Source organism: Cydia strobilella, chromosome 4, assembly GCF_947568885.1.
Source record: "Cydia strobilella chromosome 4, ilCydStro3.1, whole genome shotgun sequence".
In the NCBI taxonomy this organism is placed as follows: Eukaryota; Metazoa; Arthropoda; class Insecta; order Lepidoptera; family Tortricidae; genus Cydia; species Cydia strobilella.
Window position 1 is genome coordinate 22,104,776 of NC_086044.1, and position 13,372 is coordinate 22,118,147.

A 13,372-nucleotide genomic window follows, 5' to 3' on the forward strand; every position below is an offset into this window, starting at 1 on the left:
TGCTGCCAGCGCTGGATTATAAGAAAATAAATAATGATTACATCATATTCATATTATACCTTAAGAACTAATCTCTGCTTCGTTTTATGCAAAGGAATTGTTTGCCGAACGTGATCGAACGTGCATCGTACAGGGGAAGTTAAATTCTTATTTGAATATCGACCAATAGGGCAACTCAAACTTTGCGATATAAAAGCGATTTCATTTTGCTATCATTCACGCTTGCATTTCAATTGCACTTGTTTGTACACGTATTGGCGCGAGCGAGACGTATATTATATATGCCCGAATGATATTAAAATTAAATAAGTTTGATATCAGAATTTAAGTTCGAATTAGCTTTCTCCGCATTTGACGATTTTTTGTCGACACGAGTGGAGTTGATATCTTTCCTAGTTTTGAAGTGGGAAATTGCATAACAAAACACGCTATGAAATAGGTAAGTACCTAACATATTTGTTAACATACGTGTTGGAATGACAGCTAGTGCATATTTAACGAAATATTGTTGACATTATTATAGGTACCTACTTATTGTAGGTAACTAGGGTTTGCACGACGGATCCGAAATGTATGGGATCCGAATAATTTCATACATTTCGGATCCGGATCAGTATCGTATCCCTGTGACCGTTATAAGCATTGTTCGAATCGGGCCGTCAGTATCAGCCTCTAAAGATTATGTCTCTTTAGTCTATCCTCTTTACCCATTCTTCGTTACACGAAACACTTCGAAGCGTCCAGAAATAAAAGCACTGTTGCAAACCCTGCAAAACAACGATGCTTAACTTCTGCTAGTTCCTTTTTTAAAACGTCAATAGCATGGCGACAGACAACGGACAAAAAGAGAAGGACGCCTGCTCCGCCATTTTGGAGCCCGGATTAGTGTGAAACATTCCACTCGGCTGTATTTGGCGCAGAACATTCAGGCCAATTCGAATGTACAGTCGAAGGCAAAAATATCGATACAGACAAATGGCTCAAAAATATGTGAACAGCTTCGGCTGTGTAATGAGCTCCCTGCTGAGGTTTTCCCGAGGGGCTACGGTATGGGGTTCTTCAAACAAGGAGTGTACAGGTTTTTAAAGAATCGGCAACGCGCGTATAATATCTCTGGTGTTGCAGGCGTCCATAGGCTACGGTAACTGCTTGCCATCAGGCGGGCCGTATGCTTGATTGCCACCGACGTGGTAAAAAAAGAACACGACTTTATTGTCTAAGGCTAAGGTGTAAGAGCGTATACATATTTTTGAAACTTTGGGAATGTATATATATTTATGTCCTGTACATACACTGATATCAGACTGAAATGTAACTGATGTGATTTAAATATCGTGCATTTGGCTCGTACTTATCCGTATATGATTGTATTGGCGCGGACGAGACGTACGATAACTAAGCCGTTCATTTATTACGTAAGACGATTTTTGCCAGTGTTTTACCCCCTCCCTCCTCTATGTAAGAAAAAATAATAAAGCATAACCCCCTCCCCTCTACTATATTGGCTATACGTAAGAATCTACAGGAAAAAATGTATCAACGTTTGGTTTGATTTACTGTTTATTTTTCAAAAAAATCATTTTTGGATCGTTTATTTGTACCTCTAAAGGTAAAGGAGTACGTTTACGCTAACTCTGCACCGTGTTTGATAGCATAGTGGGGGTCAGTGTAATTTTAAGTCATAATTTCGTAGAAATTAAAAAAAAAAACGATCTTTGTGATATTACGTAAGAACTATGAAAACCTCCCCCCTTGTAAGAAAAAATAAGATACCCCCCCAATCGTCTTACGTAATAAATAAATGGCGCCTTAGTAAATAAAATGATTCAAATACCATTCTAAAGTCAGTGACCTTTGGAATTGGCTAGTTCGGCGTAGAACATTGTGTTGAATTGAGAGTTGACAATTCTTCGAACGAAGTCGATTAATTTATTCTATGTATATGTGAGCATGTATACTTCAAACTTCGCTTTACAAAGTTACTTATTTATGCAGTTTGTGCATGTAGAACAGGGAATTGACTGTTGATATAATGCTCCAGTGGTATTATCGTTCCCAATCTTATCAGACACGGCATACAATACAGTTAAAAATATACGTAGGAGGGAAAAATATGATTTTCGTCAAACTTGATCTAAGTACTAATATAAATGTGTCATTTTTAAGCAAAAGGTACCACTTTTTCGCTTGCCATAAGGACGTTCTGACAGGTTATTCGTATAAAAATACTAGGAAATTTCATCCTTATGCTAAGCGACAATGAAAATCGTCCTGTGTGGAGAAAGAGGACAAGGAGATCCGACCCCAGATAATGGGAAAAGGCTTAGGTAGAAGAAGATGCTAAGCGACAATCTGGTACCTTTTACTTGAAAATGTCACAAATACGATTTATTTAAACAAAAGCAGGATTGATTAACACTAAAGAAGCCGCGTATAGCACGAAATTCATAAAGCTCTTAAAATTGCGCGACATTTTACCGAGCAAAATGTTATTAGTTTCAAGTTGCACAAAACCTCCTTCCATGAATTATAGAAAGCTGATCCTTGTTTTCTAAAGGAGATGATTAGTTTAATTAATGAGTTTACTCTCGGCTTTGATAATTACTGCTTGTTAATATTATGTATGAAAATGCCAACCCAATTTGATTATGAGGTTATAGAGTTTCTTTTATAATTTAGGAGACAAACGAGCAGACGGTTCGCCTCATGGTAAGCAATTACATCGGTAATTCGGTGTTCCATGGACATCGGCCCATGGACACCTGCTACACCAGAGGGTAGTTGCGAGTGCGTTGCCGGTGTTAAGATAGGATGGCCTTTTCTTGAAAGTTTGAAGGTCGTATTTTCGTCATATCAGCATCAGTTCTTGCTTGTTCATCGACCCATGGTGAGTTTTACTGGTAGCACTGGCAATTTTTAGGTGTGACTTGCTACGTAAATAGTTCCATGTGGGAGAATGTGATATGTGCACTGATATAAATTTCAAAATGGTGTCATTTAATTTGACATTGGTATCAAAGAGACAAAATTTAAGACAGGTATTTTAAGTTTTATAAATGGGTTGAAGTTTAGTTGAGAATTTACGTCCAAGTACCTAGCAGGTCAGCAGCACGTCACCCTGTTGAGGGCCCAAGGTGTTGGTGTTTAGCATTCCAACACTACTGGATTCTCTAGAAGTACGGCAAGTTGAGTACTTACCGCCAAGTACTCGGCAGGTAAGCAGAACGTCGTCTCCTTCCTGGTGCGGGCCCAACGTGGTGGTGTTGATGACGCGCCCCCAGCGATCCACCACCACCGGTTTCTCTGGAGGCACTGAAAAAGGATAACATGTTTAGAACTAGTTTTGTTTAATGAAAATTTGTTCAGGTCTGATGATTTTAAGGGAAGAGAAATAAAGAAACGGAAGTTATTAAATGGTCAGCCAGTAATAAATATTTTGTTTAGCAGAAAATTAAGATTATTAGCAAGGGTTAGGTTAATTAGGTTACTGTTGCTAATAAACAGATTTTTTGCAGATCAGTTAAAGTATACCCAAAAAGAAATTCCGATGTTTCAAAAAACTATTTTTTTTTCACGGGAAAATAGGGATATGACAAATTTGCATCAGGAGTTTTATGGTCAGATATGTTGCTTTCGTAAAAACTAGTACCTGAGGCAGTTCTTATGATAGACTGCCAAAGCGAATCTAAAGGAGTATACCTTCTGTTAAAAACCAAACTCCCAAAACTTCACTATTTACTGTAACGATAAGAATGAGAAGAAAAAGGGTCCTATAGATACAGTGAAAAATGTATAAATATTAAAAGAGTTATACATATGTTAGGTAAATCTTCGTATTATATTCAAACCTCAATGCATAACCAAGTAGCACAAATCGCAAATAAAACATTAGCCAATCGTCGGAGCAATCCAGAGTTTAAATTTCTCAACAACCGTAAAAAACAAATAAAATAAAAAAGTCGGTAAACAGTAACATCCGCCCGTTTACAGAGAAGATAAGCCAAAAGTAAATCTCTCGCTTTTGTTCGTTTGTTTTCCTAATTTCGCGCGCCTATCTGCGGCGATGAATAAAATATACGATCGCTTCTCGTAATGCGGCACCATCAGTCTGGCACTACGGCAGCTTGCATTCTTCATGAGCTTCTAACTGCGTAGTGTACAGAATGCCTGCTCTAAAGGTGACGATGTACGACCCACTCCCATTCCGCGCTAGCATCACTCAAAGTTGCGCGTTTGCACTCCCACGACATTTCGATTCCTCATGGAATCAGAACTAGGGTTTGCACGACGGATCTGAAATGTATGGGAAGATACGCGGATTCTGATCCAGATCCGGATAATTTCATACATTTCAGATCCGGATTGCAAAACCTAATCGGAACACATCAGGCATCTGGTATTTTTTATTGACTTAGCGTTAGCGAATGTCTCCGTTTCAGCTTGGGTAAAAAATGCTTGCGTATGTCGGATGTTCTTCTCTACATTTCGCAAGTCTCAAGCGGTTTTCGTAAAATATAGTGAGCAGTTTTTTTTCGATTAACTTTTTTTTACTGGCGGAATCATACATTTATTCAGTTCTAAACTATGAGTACTAGTAATATATACCATATTTCTTATTAAAGTCATTGATAAAACAATTGCCGATCAACTCGATCATTCTTTCCTTCTCACAGTTGCCAGAGACATTTGCAAGTCCGTAACATAGAATCGATGCAATAGAACGTTTACCTTGAAACACTTTTATAACACACCTGTGTTTTGTGTCATAACATTAAGTGTACAAAAATGCTTTAGACATTGAAATATTTTTCTTGTTTATTGATTAAAACAAATGTATGGCGCTCGGCGTCAGCACCGAGCATGCGCGTTCGAAGAGTGAGTTTGATGGCGTTCGGGTAAAGCTTCTAACTATATTAGTCAATAGGTATCATAGTTAAATAATATTGAATTGGAAGTAGGCCAATAAAAATAAGACTTTCCATCTGCTCCGTTTCGTGATTCAAACGGGTTAGATGCGATTCAGAGCGTCCTAATGATTATCTATAGCAAAGGGTTCGACGGATTCAGAAAAGGTCATCACATATCTGATTCGACCTTTAAATTCTTAAGCCTCTCCCGGCCTTTCAAGTGTCAATTCTTTTCTATCCTTAGAATCACGATCCGTGAAGCAAAGTGTAGGAATAAGGAAATGTCTGGACGTGTTCCCATTCATTCACGAGCGAGAGTAAATCTTGTTTGGTAACAAACCGGTGTACCTATCTCGAGACCCGTGGCAACAACATAACTACTACGTGATGGTAGTGCTTACTTGTACTCGTTCAGTTGGTATTTCGTCTTGCTTAGGTTTTGCAATCCGATCTGAAATGTATGTAATTATCCGGATCTGGATCCGAATCCGCGGATCTTCCCATACATTTCAGATCCGTCGTGCAAACCCTAGTCTTGCTAGTGCCTGGTACGCTGTTAGAATGACACCCCGCTAGCTTGACTTGCTTCGGAATAGCTCACCAACTGGAGACATTTTTCTGCCTGTTGCCTCGTGACGCTAATGATGCAGGCAAATTTTATAGAACAGTCTAGAGTTTCCGCGCAATATTTTCGCTACGTTGTTACAGTGGAGTGCAATAACTTTGAATTTTTGAAATAAAATTTCGTAATGTATAGCTATCATGTGCTTAGTTCTGAGTTTTGTTAGTACATATATGTGTATTGCCTACTTGTAATTGTTTGTTCCATACCTTGGTAGTAGGTTTTTAAATACTTTTCAACCAAGATTAATTTAACTATGAAAACGGATTATATCGCGTATATTGAATTTATAATACATCCCGACGAAATGTTTAACTTCTTCATAGTTTTATTTCATGAGTAAGTATCACGATAACCGAAGACAATATCAAGATTAATTTGTAAAATATCCCATGAAATCTATTTTCTCCAGAAATTACTTCAAAACAAGTGACAATTTCTCTAAAAATCGACTTAATTTCAACGTAATTTTGATACTTAAACAATCTACAACACTTGCTGAAACTATTCTTATACATCAATTTGTATAATTTACCACCATGATTTTTTGATGAATTTTTAAAAACTGCCCCTTCTCTTCATGCATTACCGGTGACGCACGCTCGCGACCTCATTATTAAAAGGCAAGATGAGAAGACGTGCTAATAGAAATCAATACTTGTTATTTAGATATTACGTAACAAAACGTGTATAATTTCAACGACTAAATCTATCAATTTTACATTTTTGCTCCAAAATCGACTACGGCCTCTTTAATTTTGAGAACAGTGTGGCGTTACTGAAGTTATGACAGTGAATTATTAAGTTTTGCCCTTTAAGTATTTTTCTGCATATATAGAGCAAAATTGACTATGGTCAAGTCGTGTAAATTATCCAATTTCCTCTAATAACTAACTTTACTAACACATTTAACGTATTTTATTTACCTAACGGTGTTATATATGCAAGTACTCCGTCTTACTTCAAGTACCTAACATTATAATAACGAGGTATAAGGCATTAGCATAACTAACGTGTCAATGTTTGGCATGTACGAGTAAGTCACGAGCGCATTCCATCGCCTAACACACGTATCGCCTCATGTGAACCAGTTAAGTATTAGTAATATCCGACTCACATATCAGGCATAAACATAAATACAATGGTTATTAGAGTTTTGAACGATTCACGGTTAGTTTCACTAGACTTATATTGACCGGGATATAGACCGTGATTACCTTTTGTATTATTTCACAAATAATACAAAAGGTAATCACGGTCTATATCCCGGTCAATATAAATACAATGGTTATTGTTTCACTGTTGGTCTCCTTCAAGTGCCTGAACTACGATCAGTACTAACTTCCTAGCATATTACTTGATACTTGACCTCGGCGGACTTTCTCTGATCAGATCGGGGAAATCCTGAAGAAAGGCACCCTAAACCGGCGAGCGTGTATGAGGAATGTTATGAAAGTGAAGGAAGCGAAAGAGGTATGTCAGGATCGTAGCAAGTGGAAATCCGTGGTCTCTGCCTACCCCTCCAGGAAATAGGCGTGATTATATGTATGTATGTACTTGAAGTCGCGCTTGACATAATTTATGAAATACATTCTAGGGGGTTTCGTCCACTGTGCCGTATAAACGCAATAATCCGTCTGCTTTAGTTCGCTGTCAGTTCCATAATACGAGCACCCACGGGTTTTCCCATGGTGATAATTTAGTAAATTTTTATATGATTCCCAATCATAAATTTGCCAATGATACTAATTATGAAATAATGTAGAAAATCTTTTATTATCCAATTTTTTCCATAAGCTTTCCAGCAAAGTTATTCATCTCGAGAAGCTCTCCTAGTTCTTCGTTTTCCCTTTTCATTGGAAGTTCAAATACCAGTCGCTTAACGTGCATACTTATTCTTGAAATACTAAAGTTGATTAGATCCTGGGCTCCCTTATTCTAGGAAAACTGAAAGAAGATGAGAAGGGCAAGGGTAGCGATTCTGAGAATTACACAAGATTTTCCTTTATATTTGAAACGTGTTACCTGTCACGTTTGTTAGTCTGTAACATATGTGTAATGTGTATAACCTTAAGTATATACTTATTAAAAGCTCATGAAAAGTAATGTCGCCATACAAAATATATAAGAGCTTAAGTTCTTTGCTTTTTACAAGGGCCTGGCACTCTTTGATAGAGAAAGATAGTCTTATTGCGATTCCTATAAGAGGAAAGAGAAAATAGTGCCATGCTTTGTTCTTATCACCAACCTGGATTTTTTTCATGGTCGGGTTATGGCAGCATAGGTGGGCGATGGCGAAATACCGAAATTTATAAGAGTAAAAGAGAAAAAGGATTATGCTGCCATACATTGACCTGCCAATACATGAATATGTCTTTTTCGGTTTCATGTCTATAACTAACTATGTCTATGGATTTTTACGTAAAAGACAACGCGGTTTTTACATTGTTTTACCAGGCAGATTGAATCAGAAAAGCACTAAAATAGGAAAGCCAAGAAACGGCCAGACTGGTTCATCCAAGATGATGCGACAAGCGATCGAAATATTTCCCGTTATGATATGAGACGGCGGGTGACGGCATCGTTCCGGTTCGTTACCGCCCCACCAGGGACCTGCGAGGGAACTCCGTTCCTGTATTTTAGGATTCTCTAAACATAGCATGTCACAAAGTTTTAGCTTTCTTCTATTTTAGGTTCGAAGATACCGAAGCGTGTTGGCAAATGTTATAGAGGCTAATAAAATATTTTAAAACGAGTTATTTAGGAAATCTTAGGTCAAATGTGGTTCGATATGTTTAAATCCATGAGGAGGAATATCTCAAGAGATAATCAAATTTAATTTAGTGACTTTTTTAATATATAATAATGTCTCATATGATTTTGAAGCAAAAGGAAAACAAGTTAATCTTTCTTTATAGAAGTGTGACGATCACACCAGAAGGCCAATAGAAAATGATCTCTTAATGATGTAATTTTGTTATCATTCTCGCATGCGTCTCGCTCGCCCCAATACCTACATGTACGGACAAATATGAGCTAAATGCACGCGCGAATGATGATAACTAAATGACATTATTTAGATATCATTTTATTGTCACAATGTAAGTCTGAATTGGCCTCCAGGTCTGAGCATTATTTTCTTATGGCTATCTTAATGACACCACGTAAAAAACAGATTTCAGAAATAAAAGGTATGTTCAATAACTGAATCCCTTATTCATCCTCGTTCAACTTTTAAACTATATTTAAAGATGCCCTTTCTTTCCCAAGAAACCTCACTGTCAGCATCAGCAACTTAGTTTAACAATAGTTTGTATTGGATCTATTCTATTCTGATCCTCCTGTAGCTAAGTTAACAATTATTATTTTAACAATTAAGGAATAATAGACGGATTAACATTATATTTATATAATATTGTCTTCGTTTACCGCGATAGTTACTCATGAAATAAAACTATGAATACGGATTATATCGCGTGTCATCATCATTAACTTAAGAGTTATTCTCTTGTCGGTGGAGTATCTTCCAGCTTTCCCTATCCCGCGCCAGCTCTTTGACTTTTTGATACGACACGACCCCTACTTTTTCTTTCACTTGATCTAAAAAGTGTGATCTAAAAATCGCGTGTATTGAATTTATAATACATCCCTTATAAACCGATAACCGATAAACCGATTTTGCATGTACAACCAGCCTTAAAGTCTATAGTCTATGATGGTTCATGGGTATTTTTGCACTTTGTAGTTTTTCCTCAGTTACCCGTTGACCACGAACGCTGTAAAGGGTTCGAAACATCGGGATGTATTATAAATTCAATATACGCGATATAATCCGTTTTCATAGTTTTATTTCATTATATTTATATATTAATTACCAATTAAATAAATTATTTATTTCAGTTTTTAACCATATTCCCACTTTGCACCATTATTGCTTCACCCAGTTAAAAGCACGGAGGCATCCAAAGCAGATTAATAGCCAATCAGCCTAATACAACGCAGGTGATTGCTTACAATTCACTTCGTTTGCCATGCATCCAGCCGCATTCCCATTATGCCATTGTTCCAATTTAAGCCGCAAGGGAAAAAGGCCCGTATTTGCTTGCTACGGCTGTACATAAAAGCTATTCTGGCCTGTTCTATTTAAAGCATCAAAGGGCAATTAGGTTTTACATTCGGCATCGGAGCCACGCGCTCAATCTAACTTTAACCTCTAATACCCACCAGTCAAAGTGACTGACTCCGCGTTGCATACAGCTTTTTCGCCTTTCAGGCCCCCGTTCCAATTAAAAGTTTCTAGCTGACTAACTCTTAATATTAATTGATGAATAAGTGGGTCTGTTTACCGTTTCGCGGTGGATCAGCTCGGATGGAAAGACAACAAAGTCTTGCGGAACCGAGCAAAGTGATTTAAAGTTTCGATTAAGTCTCGATTCCCCGGTCATCTTCCAGGGAAGTTTCTGTTATCGCGAAGATGACACAAGAGCGCTCAGGTTGGAGCAAAATATTATTTTAAGGTAATTAATACTTCCACTTTTCAGGTATCTTTAGGAAGATGCTTGATTAGATCAACTTGTTGTGTCTTGCATGTACCTAGCTATAAACAAGAGGTTTTATGTTACACAGAAATAATAATATTAAATAATAACAATAATACTCGACTATTTAAGTCGACTACTCCAAACATATCAGTCGGTAGCGCATATGAAAAAGATAGGTAGGTAAAATAGTTTTAAAGTTTTCAAACTGGCGGAGCCCTGGGGAATTATAAGGTCTACAGCTCACAAAGCCCGTTTTGACCTTATTCTAGTAATAAATAAGGCCAAAACAGATATGTGGCTGCGGGATAAATGTGGCTGGCCTTCTTATTGGGGCCTGTTTACACATTAATTAGTGTTTATTCCGAGTAAATACATTTACCACTAAACAAACGCAGCAAGTAGTAACTACAAGTAATACATGTATAATATGATCTCGCATACTCGCAATAAATACTAATCAATGTGTAAACAGGGCATAACCGCGAAAATCGAAGTTAGCAAATTGCGGGAATTTTTCTCTGTCACTCTAATTACGCCTTCATTGGAGTAAAAGAGAAAGATCTCCGCAATTTGCGAATTTCGGTTTTCGCGGTAGCCCCGCAGGCCCCAATGTTAAGGCCAGCCTCACTTACCCGTATTGACATTAGTAGGCAATTTATAAAAAAAATAACAACTCAATTGTGCCTTAAAAGTAGAACAACACTAAGTCATAAAATAAATACTCAGTTCAGCTTCGTGACAATTTATCGTCGATTCAGGATTGCGTGTTTGTACACCATTGACACAAAATAACATGATTATACAATTTTCTCAACGAAAGTTGAATGAAATAGATTAAAATGAATGAAAAAGAATAGACGATAAGATAAGCCTAGCCACTCACAAGTTGTTTTATATTTTAGTAACAATTTACTTTCTTTATTTTAAAACGTTCGAGCAGCAAGGCGGTAGTTAGTGATACTAGCAGACTAAGTAAGTTTGCTTCCGAAAATGGTAAGGTAAATACGGATAACTGGCAGGCCTTCACATTGGGGCCTGTTTATACATGGATTAGATTAGTTTTATTACGAGTTCATACATCTGTTCTGTATGAAATACTATTACTTATTCTATAGTACATCAAAAGTAAAGGATCAGACCACGCATCAAGTGTTTAGATTAGCTACCCAACATTTTCATTCCCCAGTATTTTATGTTCCATTCGCGTTTTTCCCCATTCTGCTTTTTAACCAGGGCCGTGTTGCATAATAAACTACAACTAATATTATAAGCGGAACTCCTTTTCTAATAAGTGGAATTAGAAAAGGAGGTCCGCTTGTAATATTAGTTGTACTTTATTATGCAACACGGCCCAGTTGTTTATTTTTACAGTAGTTAATTTGATTACAGGTATGTCCCAGTCGCTTTTTTACCCAATAGTGTAATGTTTTCACGATAGTCACACTAAGTCGATAGGTAGGTTAGGTTCGTTAAGTAACTTCAGATGTCCGAAGGGCAAATCGCCCAGAAATAGGAGCCCCGCGTAGCGGGGCTCCGTCGACTCAGGGTAACAAGGAAATGTTTTTGGAAATATTACTCTTTGGGGAAAAAAGCGACTGGGACATACGCGTGTAATAAAATTACTGATAAAATAAAAGAATGGTTTCAAAACAGAATGGGGAAAAACGCGAATGGAACAAAAATATTGGGAAACAATTAAAAATGTTGGGTAGCTAATCTATACACTCACTTTTGGACCGTTCTTTTATCTGCTACTATTGATGCACTGCTCTGACTGTAGTGCTCAAACTAACAGTTTCATCTAAAAAGTAAATATAAACTACTCAACATTTCGTTCCGCCCGGTCCCGTGCCACTTAACCAATCGCGCCGATCATCGCCTCCAATATCGCAGATAACACGTTTCATGGCAAAAGGCGGTTACCCGAAAGTGGACCGAAGTCTTATTCAGAAGCTGGACTTCAACGCTGATATAATACTGATTCAATATGCATATAGATTGGTTGAGAGCCTTTAAGCACTATCTCTAGTATCATGCCAGCCACAAATAGCCACTGCTGGATACTCGTAGCTACCAGTCATCGTCTTATTCCAAAGGCTTGGCTATGTCGTCAGCCTACCTAATTAAGGTTTTTTCACGGTTCATAGTCACTACTTGAGGTTCTTGCTACTTTAGTGGTACCAGTCATGCGTCGCCTTGTTCCAAAGGCTTGGCTATGTCGTCAGCCTACCTTATTAAGGTTTTTTCAAGGTGCATGGTCACCACTTTAGGTTCTTGCTACTTTAGTGGTCATCAGTTCAATGCTAGTACTCTTTCAATAATTTTTGGCTCTTTTATGGTTATTCGAGCCAAATCCGCACAACATAGTATCTTCGGTGTGGGATGCATATTTACGTCCCATTCGATAATAATTACGCAAGGGTTTTATCTTTAAACTTCAGAGATGTCTTACTGGTATTGGCAATAACAATTCAGAACCTCTGCCCTTGCTAAAGAATCCAGCCCCGCGATAAAAGCTAAGCTCGGAAGTTTTTCCTGTAGCAGATTCGTTCACAAGAGAAAATTCTCTGAAACTGCACTACGCGACTTTATGTAGCAATCAATATGTTTTCGATATCATTTTTAAACGTCAAATGCATTCAAGAATAAGGCCTCGAGCGGGCAGCGCCAAAGCGAACTTGGCGTGAAATCAAGCCGTTACAGCCCTGGGGCTATTCTGAATTTTATGAAGAAAAGGAAATTTACGACTAACTACTCTTTTAAAACTGGGATTTGTGAGCGCAGTTTGCAAGTCCACTACCTGTAATATACTGCAGCGCTTAAATATTGTTTACATTTTGTAAAGGGATACCTACTCTATTTTCTTATTTTATGATTTAGATTTCTTGAATACTGTAGGTTATCCCAGTTGGTGATATTTTTATTTATTTATGGCGGCTCTAAATTCTCGTAAACTTGGCCAGCGATCGAGAAGTTTTATTTTATTTTATTGATAAGTAATTAGGATTGAACTTCACTTCAGGTAAGTTCGTTTAATCCTATCATTTTTCGCCTTGTTACAATGCAATGGAAGTCGAAAGTCCTCTATTCTGGAAGTCACACATGAAACTACTTCACCATAAAGGCAGCCCAACAAATCGGAAGCACGGGCATCCCATCAAGCCCCGACACGTGGCGCCGTCCGGCAAAAGAGACGGGCAATTATCGGCGCTGTCCGGCGTCCGGCACCGGCCAATTACGCCGGACCCGGGGGGCCGCTGCTCATTAAAGGGAACAACCCGTTGACGGAAATGCGATCAAAT

The 13,372-nt window shown here is 37.9% G+C and overlaps 1 protein-coding gene across 1 annotated transcript in view; it reads right to left on the bottom strand.

Annotated features, from left to right (window-relative positions):
* The window catches only part of LOC134740809 (nephrin), a 675,842-nt gene that overhangs the window by 241,881 nt on the left and 420,589 nt on the right, over positions 1-13,372 (bottom strand). The window contains exon 5 of the mRNA XM_063673431.1: positions 3,199-3,312. Coding sequence (XP_063529501.1) covers positions 3,199-3,312 — 114 coding nt within the window. The remainder of the gene's footprint in view (positions 1-3,198; positions 3,313-13,372) is intronic.